Below are 15,149 nucleotides of genomic sequence, written 5' to 3' on the forward strand. Positions count from 1 at the left end.
TACTTTATGACAACGGTGTTGCGCCCCGAATATATTCAATCTGCGCTGCAGTGTGAGCTTGTGGATTTGCAAAGCGATCCTGATGAATCATGCTTAATAATGTGACGTTGCAGCCTACGTCTGGCATTGCGGGGTATAATGAGAATAAAAGTAAAATCATTCAAATTATTGAATGATTATGATGAGGACGGTAGGCTTTGCTACATGGTCAGTCTTGGAGGAGGGGGGGGGGAACCGCTGTTTACGGTTTATTATGCCACCTAATAGCTTACATTTTGATTCATTCTCTGTGACTGTGAGAGTATCACAAATGTGTGCCAAATATAAGGCGTTCTGTCTTGACTCTTGGAGTTCCAGTGCATTTGTTAACTATCCATTTCTTAAATTAGCCTTTCATTATGTTCTGGCCCGCCATAAATGCTTTAGAAAAAAAACGTTCATGTTGGTGCACCCTTCATTCTTAAATCCATGAATTTTGCAAAAATGTTGCAAGGGAAGTCTCTGTGCCAGCCAGGATTATTTTGTTCTTCGTCGCACAATGGTTTCGAGTGGTTAACATTATGCGATATTAGCTGTAGAATACAACTCTCGTAGACGTATTTACGATTCTGACGTTTTCAATCTACGAGAGTTGTAGGGTTCACCCCCATGGACACAGGGACTTTCTGCACTATGCCCCGTAGACACTCCAAACATGTACAAATTGAAAATAAAGGTGCTTACCCCCACGCAGCAAATGTTAACTATCGCTACGGGGTAGTAGTTTAATGTAATAATCCATATCTTTCAATAAAGAAGTGTTTAATGCCGACTGTGGCTGATTCTGTCGGAAGTTCCCAATGGGCGGTATTGACGCGCCCATCTGGTGAAACCCGGAATTACACTCAATGTAAACAGGAAGTAAGCGAGGGTGAAACAATGGCATTCGGCCATAGACGGCATTAAAACACTTCTTTATTGAAAGATATGGATTATTACATTAAACTACTACCCCGTAGCGAGAGTTAACATTTGGGGCATGGAAGCACCTTCATTTTTTATTTGTACATGTTTGGAGTGTCTACGGGGTATAGTGCTGAAAGTCTCTGTGTCCATGGGGGGTGAACCCTACAACTCTCGTAGATTGAAAACGTCAGAATCATAAATACGTCTACGAGAGTTGTATTCTACAGCTAATGCGATATACAAGACCACAAGTAGCCTACCGCGAATGAGACGCGTTGTGAGCTTGTAGATCTGCTCTGATGCGGTGCACTGTGTGTGTGTGTGTGTGTGTGTGTGTGTGTGTGTGTGTGTGTGTGCGTGTGCGTGTGCGTGTGTGTGCGCGCGCGCGCGCGCTGCGCTGCTCAGGAGCGCAGCTGGCTGTTGGAGAAAAACATTGAATTGACATATGAAAATGTTGCCTTCAAAGATTGGTGTGGATAATGTGGGAAGGGTCTAATTATTTTATATTGATCTTTTTTTGGGGTCACATTATTATATTTAGGCCTATCTTTTTTTAGGTCACATTATAGCTTAATATGGAACATGAACATCTCGCCATCAGATTGGATTGCCATGTCTGTCAGGCTGTCAGACTGTCTGTCTGTCTATCTCGAGACAGAAAAACAGAGAGACATGATAGTATTATAATTTTCGGGGAACCATGACTTCATCACAACCCATCAATCATCATTGAATGAATAGGCACTTGGAGAGAGGGAGAGAGAGAGAGAGAGAGAGAGAGAGAGAGAGAGAGAGAGAGAGAGAGAGAGAGAGAGAGAGAGAGAGAGAGACAAGTGCGTGTCAGATAAGTGGCAGGCCGGCAGCGGACCACGGACTAAACATCTAATAGGCCTATAGGCTACACATGAACATTTTGCAAGGGCTGTTCTGGTATATACTTTAATTCATCAACGTGATGAAAGCGACCAAATAGGCTATTTCCATGGTGGACACCAGCCTAGGGTTAGACTTGCACAGCAGTTCATTGTCTGTCCATTGTCTGAGAAGCGCAGTGCTGATCCAATAATACAACTCATAATGACTACAGGCGTCGAAATTAAAACCTGTCCCATCCATAGAAGCCAATAATAACGCATAACAATGAAGTAACTGGAAATCTGATTTCCAGTTATATTTATTCCCATGATTTGCTCTTAGGATGAATTAAACCCCGTATTTAACCAGGTCAATCTAAATGAGATTAAAGTTTATTATCTATTACATTAACATTGTAAAACGCATATGAAAAACACACCAATGGGAGACAGATTCTATAACACTTTGAATTGTATCAAAATGTGTGAAATCGTTATCTAGACGAGCAGGTGAGATGTGGTTTCGCTACTTTTTTCTTTCTGTTTTTCCTCTCTCCTTTTTTCCTCTCTCCTCCATAATTGTTGCGCTCTGCAGTCATGTAACACAGAAGTAATACCTCTATGGCATAAACGCATATGTTTATTGTTGTTGGAAGGGAGCTTGGCGCATTTGGGGAGCATATAGGCATTTGAAAACATGGTCACAATTGGACCCGTTGGAAAGCCAGAGCGGCACCATTGATTTGACACCATAGGCTATACTGTACAGCTGTTTATTGCCTTGAAATAGAAGATTATTTAAGAGAAAATACTATAGCCTAGGGCTAGGCCTACATGTTACTGATGATAATATATTTGCAATGATGCTAAATTAAGCAAATTCGTGTCAGATCAAAGCCACGTACGGTGATGCCCTGCACCATGCACTCTGCTTAAAAGCCGCTGTTGCTTAATTGCTTTATCAATGGATATTGATAGAATATACAGTGATGAGCTGTACACGAAACAAAAGCTAAGGTTCCAAAGAACTTAAAATTGATTTGATTTGAGAGAGCTCTAAGTGTTAGAAGACACCCACGACCGCCGAGTTTTTGGCACCGACCGCGCCGTGATTGCGTAATTCCTTGCGTAATTCATTCATATCAGGAAATAATGAAAGAATCCAGCCATGGGCCAGATAAACATACAAAGCTTAGATTTCACGGATTCTGGCGTTCTTTTTATTTTAATTTTTGGTTATGATCTGACTGAGTATTAGCTAATATAAAAATCGCCTCGAACCTCCGGAAAAAGACGAGAAGAGTGCATGGCGCGGTGATCAACCAAACCCGATGTTGGAATCATACTGTACAGTTTATAATTGCCTTGAAATAAAAGATTATTTGACAGAAATTAATACAGCCTATATGTTACTGATGACTTGGAATTAAATTTTATTGCAATCAATGCAATATTGATTGCAAAGGACAGGATTCAAGAATGGAGACTTGGAGAGGGACAGCGCACCTTCTGTGCGTAATTGCAGAAAGCCACTTCATAAATTGAATCACATATCAGGAGAGGTAACTGAATTAATTAATACAAATATTTTATTTTTTTTATTTTAAGACTTACACGTGCATATGAGGCGTTCTGTGCAGGGCAGAGTTATGTCACAAGGGCACACGATGCGTTATGTACAGAGCTCAGTTATGTCACACGGGTAGGTGAGGCGTTCCACGCAGCGCGCACCAAGGTGGCACAGCACCCACTCATCTCTCCGCGCCTCGCCTAGTCGCGTGACCAAATAAATCATGCGTGCGTTGACGCGTGCCTTTGCTACAGACGCATGAATCTACACGTAGACGTGTTACCCTGTAGGTCAAGATGCAGTGGTTGCACTGTTACGCGTGAACGCGCGCGTGCACGTGTTCCCATTGTGAGTCAATGGGAAAGTACACTACACGTCTATGCGGTTCTGTGCAACACAAAAAAAAAAGTACACGATTACAGGACAGGGGGTGTGCTTACGTGGCACTAATGGAGCCCCATACACACACACACACACACACACACACACACACACACACACACACACACACACACACACACACACACACACACACACACACACACACACACACACACACACACACACACACACACACACACACACACACACACACACACACACACACATAATTAGGTGTGGCTGGGGTCAAATTTGAAAATGCATATTGCTGCCATTGAATTCAAACCTATATTAATTACAATGATCATAACCAAATAAGGGAGATAGAGATCAGTTAGATGACTCCAAAATGGTATTTAGATAGCATAGTGGGGCCTCAGACCTTCTCATACTCTGAGGACTATATTACTGAGCAAACAGGTGTTTGCTCTTTTTATAGTTTCATCATGTGACCTGAGGGAAACCAGACAAATCTGCCACTGCAAAAACAAAACAATTAATTAAAAATCTACTTGAGTAAAAGTACAAAAGTATTGGCATCAAAATGTACTTAAAGTACCAAAAGTAAAAGTACTCATTATGCAGAATGTCCCATTTCAAGTTTTCAAATGTATACAAATCTTTTGAAAATAGCAGATCTACAAGCTCACAATGCATTGTGAGTTTGTAGATCGGCAATGTATATAGGGCTGAAGTGGTTAATGTATGTTTTCTAATAATAATCTAAATCTACAAAGTAACTAGTAACTCAAGTTTTCAAATAAATGTAGTGGAGTAAAAGCACAATATTTGGATCCGAGATGTAGTGGAGTGGAAGTAGAAGTATTGGAAATGCAGGTTCCACACAGAGATTCCAGACTAATATCTATGCAGTGATATTAGTCTGGCCATGCCAGGCTAGACCTGAAGTATAACGTGTGACACATACAGTAAGCAGCTCACAGCACGCAGTCAAATCATGTGACATCTGAACTAACTCAAATTACTTCATGAAACACAAGACCTCGCTTCGCTGCAGCTGCTGCTGTTGTTTACAACCGCTTGCACAACCATGCGTTAACAGGGATGGATTCAGACTCAAGGCGGCCCCCCGGGGAAATTATCTTTTAAGGGGTCCCCCCACCCTGACCCTTATCTAGAACAGGTATAGTGAGGTTGGCGAGCAAACACACTATTCGAGTTGTAAGGTATATGTAGGTCAAGAAAGCTCCTATCGGATCGCTGGACCGCTGCCGTAGTGGTGCAGGCACCTAGGCTCAGTGTAGCCTAAACCCCTGTGTCGCGGGTTTGAGTCCAGCAGTGTTGATTTTGACAGCAAATTTAGATTTAGTTTTAGTCATAGTCTTTTGAATAAAATTCCATTTAGTTTTAGTCATATTTTAGTCATCTGAAATGTTTTAGTTTTTGTCTAGTTTTAGTCGACTAAATGTCATAAGATTATAGTCGACTAAATCTACAGTTGATTTAGTCGACTAAAATGTATGTGCCTTGATGGTGTCGTAATGGCTGATTTTACACTTGGTTGCATGCTGAAAATAGCCGATCTACAAGCTCACAACGCGTCGCGCTGCGACGCGTTGTGAGCTTGTAGATCTGCTATTTTCAGACCACAACACCCGAGCGCAACCAAACATAAAATGACTTGTTTTTTAGTTCTACTGGATCTCTTCTCCACTAGTCCCTCAACATTTTAGTCTAGTTTTTATTTGTTGACGAAATTGTCACTATATTTAGTCTTAGTTTCAGTCATCGTATCTTAGTTTTTAGTTAGTTTTTATTTCGTTTTCGTCACTGAAAAAAGGTAGTCGACGAACATTTTTCGTCATAGTTGTAGTCGACGAAATCAACACTGGAGTCCAGATCCCGACGGCCTTCGCTGCATGTCATTCCCCATCTCTCTCCGCATTTCCTGTCAGCCTACTGTCCTATCAATAAAGGGATATAAAAAAATAAATAAATCTTTTTTTTAAGAAAGCTCCTGTCGACATATCGTACAGGATTTAGAGTCTAACAGTATTTACATGATATTTATTTGCACGTAAAAAATGTAATCGTAATAATATCAGTGATCTCTGTTTGTCAGACTTTAGTTCTGTTTGTCAGATGGCTATATAGGAGGGAACCTGTATATATTTAATAAATTGTCAGTGGCCCCCATGAGCCCCTGGTTGTCAAGGGCCCCTGCGTGGGCGCTGTGCCATATAACGGTTATTTGGCACAATTGCACAGAAACTGTGTAGTGAAGGTCTACTTGGGACAGGACCATCTAATATTTAATACTAATACTCATACCATGGACATGGAGTTGCATTGCCGAAAACAGCCGATCTACAAGCTCACAACGCGTCGCATCGCGACACGTCGTGAGCTTGTAGATCCGCCATTTTCTGTGCGCGACTCCGTTGTACGACAAAATATTTATCAGACGACACACCAGTTTTGACTGTGTAAAATCAATGTACCCAAGTGCCTTGAACACATCCTCGCCCATGACTGGGAATTTGCATTTAAATTGCGCCGCCAACACAGTTCATTGCACGGTACCAGAGGACACACAGGGCTGAGGGACAAGTTCAGGGAAAGCCCAAAATATCATTAAGGACCCTAGCCACCCTGCTCATGTTAAGTTCTCGCTCCTTCCATCAAAACAAAAAAACATTACCGGAGTGGAGCATCAAATCTCACACCACCGTCTCAACAGCTTTCTGTCCACAGGCAGGTTGCTAAACAGCCAGACACACCCATATGCACCGCACATTGTTGTTGTATAATAAATAAATGCTATCCTGTACTGTATATTGGGTATAATGTATACGAGTGCAGTGTGTACACGGTCTGTATATGTCTGTAGTGTTTGGTTTGAGATTGGTGTCTTTTTGCTAAGGCTAAAGCAGAGAGAACCAAAAGCACAATAGCCTATTTCATGGCATTGTAACTAGAGGTGTGCATGGGCACTGCCCTCACGATTCAATTAGATTACGATTCACCAGGTAATAATTCGATTCGATTCGACGATGCATCCCAATGCATCACACTTTTCTATATTACTACACAACATGGCAACTTTTTCATCAGTCAATACAAGCAGTCAGATACACAACAAAAACAACAACTTTGTTTTTTATCAATTATTGACATTTGTGAATCGATTCATAATCGTCCATGTCTGCATCGAGATTAATCTATGAATCAATTATTTTTGACACCACTAATTGTAACATACATTAACTTGAACTTGAACAACAAAAGTAATAATAATAATTATTATTATTACAATTATTATAATTATTATAACAATATTATGAACTCTGGAGTTAGATTTACCCTTGAGTTACACAGTCAACACAGGTATTTTATCTTTAACCCCTCGACCAACACAGGTGTGGCAACGAGACAAATGAAGGGCTTGGCCCATCATAAAGTGGGCGAAGGCTCCTCAACAATCCATGACTAAAGGTGAGTTATATGGTTATCACGTTACCACTCCTATTATTACCCTTGAAAATCTGGCATTTGACCCCGTCTGTTCTACTTGGAAGGACACAAACATTGTAACTATTAAGGATGTGTATGCTGATGGTAACCTCTTGTCATTTCAACAACTACAAAGGTCTCATATAATCTGCCAGCAGCTCACTTCTTTAGGTTCCTTCATATCAGAAACTATCTTAGGAGACCGGCACACTTGCTCACCAATTCTGGTTCTGCTCAAAACTAAACTCATTTTGGTCACTTATTTTTGATTACATCTCAAAGGCCTTGAATAAAAATATTGAGCCAGATCCACTACTGGCTATGTTTGGATCAGTGGCATTTAATCCCTCTATTAAATCATGTGAGGGTCAAGCCATCTCCTTGTGCATCTACAATGGAAATCTGATTCTAGCCCTCTGTTCCAGCAGTGGCTCAGAGACTTGGGCAATGTGCAACACATGGAGAGAATTCGGTATGCAATCAACAAAAAGGATCACGTCTTTCTGAAAATATTATGGCAGCCTCTGTTGGATAGGTGGTCGGCCCCTCAAGTGCTTGAGAGCAGTGTGGGTTAAGCATTCTCTGTGCCTTTTCTTTATGTACAATATATTGGACCAACAAGTGTATCAAATATGCTGTCATGTTATCTACTCTGATACTCTTTTGGCTGTTTTTTTTTTTTTTTTTACTTTTTACCCTCTTCTTTGTACCTTCTCATTTACTGTCAATGTACTTTTTTGGGAGAGGGTTGGGTGGGAGGGTTTGTGTTTGTCTTGTGCGTTTGTTTGTTTGTTTTCTTTCAGAAAACTGAATGGTTTCTTTATCACTGTTTATACTTATCCTGTAAGCTGTAGGCTGCACCAACGCTCCTGATTTCGTGTATAGAGGGGCGGGTGTATGGAGGCGCAGAGAGACTGCGCCTGATCCCATTTGTTCACCGATCTGTCCGTCAACCCCCGCCCCGTTAACACAACATTACGAGCGACGCCCACTGCACTCTGGTTGGTTGGGGAAATGAAACACCTCCTATACCGGGTACACCGACGCGTTCCTCCAGGCTTTTATTCTTTAGCAAAACTAAACAATAAAAGTCTGGAGATCGAGGCTATGTAAGCTGTGACAATCCTTCAATAAAATCTCTGTGTTGTTATTATTATTATTAATACAAATTATGTTAAAATAAAAATAAAATCTGGCATTCGTCAAGATGTAGCCAGCACCTTTTTTCAAAGTCATGGACAATGGTAGATCAGTGGAATAAGATTCAAACCTGTATTCCTCTGTGACATAGCCACAAGAGTGAGTGGAGGACAAACTAATAATAGGTACAGTTAGAATAAAAATGGCATGCGTTCAATATGCACAGCCAAGATGTACTTTAGTACAGCAACATTCAGATGAGATTGATATGGCCCTCTGTTTTTAATCTACCGTAAATCTTCAATGTAAAAGTTGGCAGTAGCCTACACACTGTGGTACCATAGTGGTTACCACTTAAATCCTATTTTATACTTTGTTGTACAATGATGTTGCGCAGACAATGTGTCATGTTGTGATGCATTGTGAGCTAATAGATCAGCTACAGTATCATCACTATTTGTGAAAGAAATGGAAAATCTTTGAACATTTTTTCCTATAATGATATTCCCAAAATAGAGACACCAGGGTTAACGTGGTGCTATAGTGAGAAAGCAAAGCTGTAATTGTTGCCTGATTTCTAATTAATTTAGCCAAAGTGTGCAATATTCAAAATACCCATGAAAAGGTATGACTGTGATCAGTGCACTGTACACCCAGGGGAGCCACTATGCATTCTGGACCCCATGACCATATTTTACACCGCATGGACCCTCTATATTTATCTACTACTAGTATGCCCGTCCCGATGCCTCTTTGGAATGATGCCCACTGGGAACCTATGCCCCTCCGGTTATGCAATACCCAGTGTACCTGTTGTCAGAGTTCTCAGCAGTACACATTATCATTGTACTTGTTGTCAGAGTTCTTAGCAGTTCCATTATCATTGTACTTGGAAGCCAGTCTAGACGAACAGATGCAGAGATTCTGTCCACTCAGCACATCACTCCCTCAGGTTCTCTGCGATAAACACGGCATTAAGTCCTGATCCTATAGTCAATCAATTCCTTTGCCCTAATAGTATTTTACATGATCCTTACAGATATATAAAGTTAAAGCTGTGTGTGTGTGTGTGTGTGTGTGTGTGTGTGTGTGTGTGTGTGTGTGTGTGTGTGTGTGTGTGTGTGTGTGTGTGTGTGTGTGTGTGTGTGTGTGTGTGTGTGTGTGTGTGTGTGTGTGTGTGTGTGTGTGTGTGTGTGTGTGTGTGTGTGTGTGTGTGTGTGTGTTCGTGTGTGTGTGTGTGTGTGCGAGCGCGTCTGTCTGTCTGTCTGTCTGTCTGTCTGTCTGTCTGTCTGTCTGTCTGTCTGTCTGTCTGTGGCGGGCAGAGGGGGAGGGAGGTCCTATTTCACCGACGCAATAACCCAGACAATGCTGGGTACCAAAACCTGAACACGCTGATTGACGCGTTGCTGATCAACACGTTGTCAGCACAATAACCCTGGCAACGCTGATAATGATTTCAGCTTGTCATGCCATAAAATCAACTAGAAAGATGCGCTCAGTAGAGTGCAAATCTCCGCCAGGAGAATGTACAGCATATGTTTGGTTTCGTGCAGCCTGTATGAAAAGGCATGGGACAATGGAGGGAAGGAATATAATAAAGGTCTGTCATTGGAACATCCATTCAGTGGTTGGAGCGTTACAAATACCTTGGTTTCTGGTTGGATAAAAACCTACATTTCAAATTTCACATTGACTCTTTGACCAAGAAACTCAAATTCACTTTACGTTTCTTCTACAGATTGAAGGCTTGTTTTCCCCCGTTCCTCTCGCAAACAATTGGTCACTGGTCTGCTTTTGTCCCACCTGGACTATGGTGATACCATTTATAGGTTCGCTTGTTGTACCTTGGCCAAACTTGATCCCCTGTACCATGCTGACTTGAGATTCATAACAAACTCACCCTTCAGGTGAGTTTGGACTTTGTACGCTGCAGTTGGTTGGTCTTCATTAACATCTCGCAGGCTGCAACGTTGGTATATATTCATCTACTATTCATTCTACTAAGCAATTCTTGGTGATCTCCCTTCCTACATTTCCTCCAAATTTGAATTGGTTAGGAACAGCTTAAACCTCAGATCAAATGCTTGGCTAGTGGCTACGTTACGTTGTGCCTTCATCTTCATCTTTTCATACATCAGTGTATGTTTGATAAAGATGTGTAATTCTATTCTGCCTCTTGGCCAGTTCACCCTTGAAAAATAGATTTTGTCAGTCGATAGTAAAGACTTGTCTATGGGCATAACAAAACTATTTCACAAGAACAATGTTGGTGTGACTTAGGGATTTGCTGAAAAATATATGTTTTATATATAAAAGCCTGGTAAACCATCCCGATCGCGTGAATTCACATTTTCATGTTGAAAATGTGAATTCCCGCCACTGGGATGGTTTACCAGGCTATGTTTTACATGCATAGATTATAAACTAGTACTACAATGAAACTTTTGATGGCATTCTGATGGCATTCCAGTCTAGACAGGGGCATATTGCATATCTACATTTGACAATTAGCCTACCGGTACATATTCTGACATGGAGGGACAAGAGCATTGTAAATGGGTAGTAGTCATGCAATAATACCAGCATGTGGTCAATCAGCCCCATATTCCTACAGGGGACATTAGGGGTATCCTTCTACCACTGTACAACGTTTTTATTTTTTTATCGGCTTGGCCTTTAGGTCTAAACCATTAATTAGCTCTCTAATTAATGGTGTACTTTTGTTTTCATAGGCCCCATTTTGCTTTCATAGGCCAATATGGGATTTTAATAATAATGATGATAATGATCAGCCTCTGTCTGCTGATAAGCATACAAAGTTTTGCAATTACGTGAAAGCTTTTGTGAGTTATTCGCCTTTTTGTGAAAAGCCATGCTGTCTACAACATTCAGTGGCTCAGAGGCACCTTCCCCCGGTGACAGCCGGGTCGGAGGCATTATGTTTCTAGGTTGTTTGTCCGTCCCTCCGGCTGCCTGTCCGACCAACTGTCCATCCGTCCAACTGTCCATCGCCATCCGTCCGTCTGTACATCGGTCCATCTAGCCGTCTGTCCGACCGTCCCAACATTGTGAATGGAATGCCTTGAGGGAATTTCATGACATTTGGCAAAAACAAACGTCCAGCTGGACTCAGAGATGAACTGATTATAATGATGTGATCAAAGGTCAAGGACACTGTGACCTCAAGTATGTCTCAACATCATAAACAGGATATTTCAGGAATGCTTTGGGGGAATTTCATGACATTTGGCACAAACGTCCACTTGGACTCAAGGATGAACTGAAATAGGTGAAAATAAAATAGGTGAAATAGGTGACCTCACAAAACATGATCATTACATTCCTTCTTAAAGTCTTCATGCACTACTGGACAGACACGGATGTAAATGGCGACTGGTTGGCGGAGGCATACGACTGCAATGCAGTATTTCTAGTTTTTTAATGCCTCTATCAGAGTGGCATTATGTTTCCGGATTGTCCGTCCATCGGTCCCAACATTATGAACACTTGGACTCAGGCAAGAAATTATTTCCTGAGTCCAAGGCTCAAGGAATTGGTCAAAGGCCAAAGCTTAAGGTCACTGTGACAACGTGACCTCACATCTATCCCATTCTTGTTAATGTGATAGGCATTCAACCATGATGTGGCATTTCTAGCTCTTCCTTTTACAGCTTGGCTCTATATTAGGCTAGCTGTTTATATGAGAGAGAGAGAGAGAGAGAGAGAGAGAGAGAGAGACATCACAGACTGGCCACATATGAAGTCCAAGATGTACGCCGTTATTAGGTCTCATCTGTTTTTTAAGGTGGGCTTTGTGGGCTCATTGCAGCCATTTCCCACCTGATGTTGTGTGGGGATCCAAATTGCTCCAGAACATACTGAATAACTGCTAGCATCAATAACGTCTTCAAACTAGGACTTAAGTCTCTAAGATGTACAGGTCATCCCATGGAAAAGGCTATGTTTTTGTATCCTCCAAAGAAGAGTCCTCTTTCCCATGAAGGGAGAATGGTGATAAGTGGATCATGGTGATCAGTGTTGCATCATGGTGGGAGATGGCATCGGACGATGCGATCTCCCACCGTGATGCAACGCTGATCACCATGATCCCTTTCCCTTTCATGGGCTCAACATTCTCTCAGGAGAATGTCTCGTGTGGGGATGCAGTTAAGATTGCAGCCCCCAAACACACACAAATCTCTCCATTGCAGGCAAAGGCTGAATGATCCTTGCAGATCTTGAGAACCGCCTGCGGCCTGACCGATCAACTTCAAACCTGGCATGCGTATAGCAATGGATCTCAATATTATGGAGAATGTGCTTGTGTGTGTCCCGTCCGACCGATGTCAGTACTATGACTGAATAATAATAATAATACATTTGATTCATATTGCACTAACACTTTACATTTGAAACAAACCAAAGTGCTACAGTACAGAATACAAGCATTTGTATAAAACAATCTAAAAGTGTTTCTTTTTTTTTATATAGCTAACCGAATGCTTTATTAAAAAGGAAAGTCTTTAGTCCTCTCTTAAAAGCATGGACAGACTGTGGAGCTCCTAGCTGGTCCGGGAGTGAGTTCTACAGTAGAGGGGCAGCTGAGCAGAAGGCTCGGTCGCCCATGGTGCAGAGCTTGTTGGGGGGGCTTCATATTGATGACATCAGAGATCTCCATATATGGGCATAAAAGGGACACAGACAGACAGATGGGTACAGCAACGGGTACTCTGACACCGGGTACAATGGATGGGTGGCGCCAGCGGGATCTAATATGAGAGTGACGACACTAGCGTTGACTCCCATTGTAAGAATGGAATGCAGAAATGCTCTTTCTATCTCAATGAGGAAGTTCCAATGTTTGGAACTACAGCCCAAAGCGTCCCGCTTTGCGGCGAGATCAAAGCATGTCGTAACTCTCTCTCTATATGGGTCTGGGTGGCGCATAACCAGATGGGCATGCATGTTCAACGGGCATCGTTCCCAATGGACTTCAGCCTATTGAGTCAATGTTAGTGTGTTATGTCATTCACCACAATAATGGTGTCATGGACTAACTCTGTTAATTGTTATGCTAATACTTTTAATTGTTATTTCCATGTTTTAATTGTTATTATGGAAATAGATATGTTTCAAAATTCGAACATATCTATGGCCATAGTTATTTCCATTGGGACCACAATGGAAATTAGCTTTCTGCTTTCTTGTGTCATCCTTTTTGACTTAAAGGAGTAGTTCACCCCCCAAAAAATCTTATTTTCTATCAATTGCACACCCCGTGAACCCTTGAATTCATGGATTTTTTTTTTTTTTTGTCTTATTCCCAAGCCAATCATTTTGATTACCGGCGGAAAGATGCTAATCAGCTAATGTATCCGGTAGGAGACACAAAGTTGACTCTTTGTGTCTCCTACTGGAAATACACCCGGTCATCAAATTATTGGCCTAGGAATGCGACAAAAAAATAAAATAATCCATAAATTCAAGACTTTTTTATGGGGTGTGCAATTGATAGAAAATAAGATTGTTTTGGGGTGAACTACTCCTTTAAGTGTTTTTACCATATGTTTAGTTTATTTAATCAATCAATCAATCAATCAATCAATCAATCAATCAATCAATCAATCAATCAACCAACCAACCAACCAACCAACCAAAAAAGCCTCATATAATCGCCACAAACGAAATGCACGTGGGTATGTACTTTTGTACGCAGTAAAGTGTTAATTTAATGTTTAGTTTAATTGTGCAGTGTAAACTGTAAAGTGCCTTGTATGGAGCGTCTTGATATTGAATATTGGTGCAACAGTGACTGGGCGTGTGAGAAGAAGCCTGTAGTCCAGCCCCGCAACCCGCCCACCGCCCTCCCTCTCCTCTCCTCGCTCCTCGGTGTGTATGTGTGTGTGTGTGTGTATGTGTCTTGGACGGGGTGGTCCGCCCGCAGCATTCTGCTTTCCTAGCGAGCTTTCACTATTATTACAGAGAGAGATATGGCTGCGAAAGTGTGTAGGTCGGTGCTCCTCTTGTCCCGGAGCAGGAGCGGGGCGGTGGCGAGCAGCCTCCCGGCACTTGTTGTCTCTTCACAGCGACACCGTCAGCACATCAGACCGGTAAGTCCCGCGTCGTTCAGCCCGGTAGAGGCGAGCCTGTGTACGGACCGAGCGCGAGCGGGACGGCAGGAGAGAGAGAGAGAGAGTCGCTCTGGTCCAGAGCTCTGTTAGCCTCGCAGCTCCTCCCATTGACTGAAAATTCCACTACTGTGCGAGGTCTCCAGCTTTAGTAAAAAACTAAAGACAACGATTTCGCTACAGGCTGTTTTGAGTTGTTGAAAGACTATTCTCCACGGTGGGAAACGTCTCAGGACCCCACCTTCTCTGGATAATACACTGTTTGGGCAGACAATAAAATATGTCCGCCAGACGGAAATTATTTGTGTTGCTCACCTGCGCCCTCTACAGATCTGGTCAATATAAATTATCATTGACCAAACCTGTAGAGGGCGCAGGTGAGTAAAATAAAAATGATTTCCGTCTCGTGAACATATTTTATTTTCTGCCCAAAACAAATATTATCCAGAGAAGGTGGGGTCCTGAGACGTTTCCCACCGTGGAGAATGGTCTTTCAACAACACAAAACAGCCTTTGTTTTGATATGTAGCGAAATTGTTTACTAAAGTTGGAGACCTTGCACGGCAGTGGAATTTTCAGTCCATGGGAATAGCACCAGCTCCTGACAGAGCGTTAAGAGAACGAGAAGAGGCGTCGGTGGTGGGCTGGCTGGCTAAG

The 15,149-nt window shown here is 42.0% G+C and overlaps 1 protein-coding gene across 2 annotated transcripts in view; it reads left to right on the plus strand.

The window, feature by feature from the left end:
• Positions 1 to 14,259: 14,259 nt before the first annotated feature.
• Positions 14,260 to 15,149, plus strand: part of mcu (mitochondrial calcium uniporter) — a 127,313-nt gene continuing 126,423 nt past the window's right edge. For both annotated transcript variants that reach the window (XM_080448654.1, XM_080448655.1), the window contains exon 1: positions 14,260 to 14,474. In XM_080448654.1, coding sequence (XP_080304780.1) covers positions 14,355 to 14,474 — 120 coding nt within the window. In that variant the 5' untranslated portion in view covers positions 14,260 to 14,354. The remainder of the gene's footprint in view (positions 14,475 to 15,149) is intronic.

This window comes from Gymnoscopelus braueri (genome assembly GCF_963280865.1).
Source record: "Gymnoscopelus braueri genome assembly, chromosome: 14".
NCBI lineage: Eukaryota > Metazoa > Chordata > Actinopteri > Myctophiformes > Myctophidae > Gymnoscopelus > Gymnoscopelus braueri.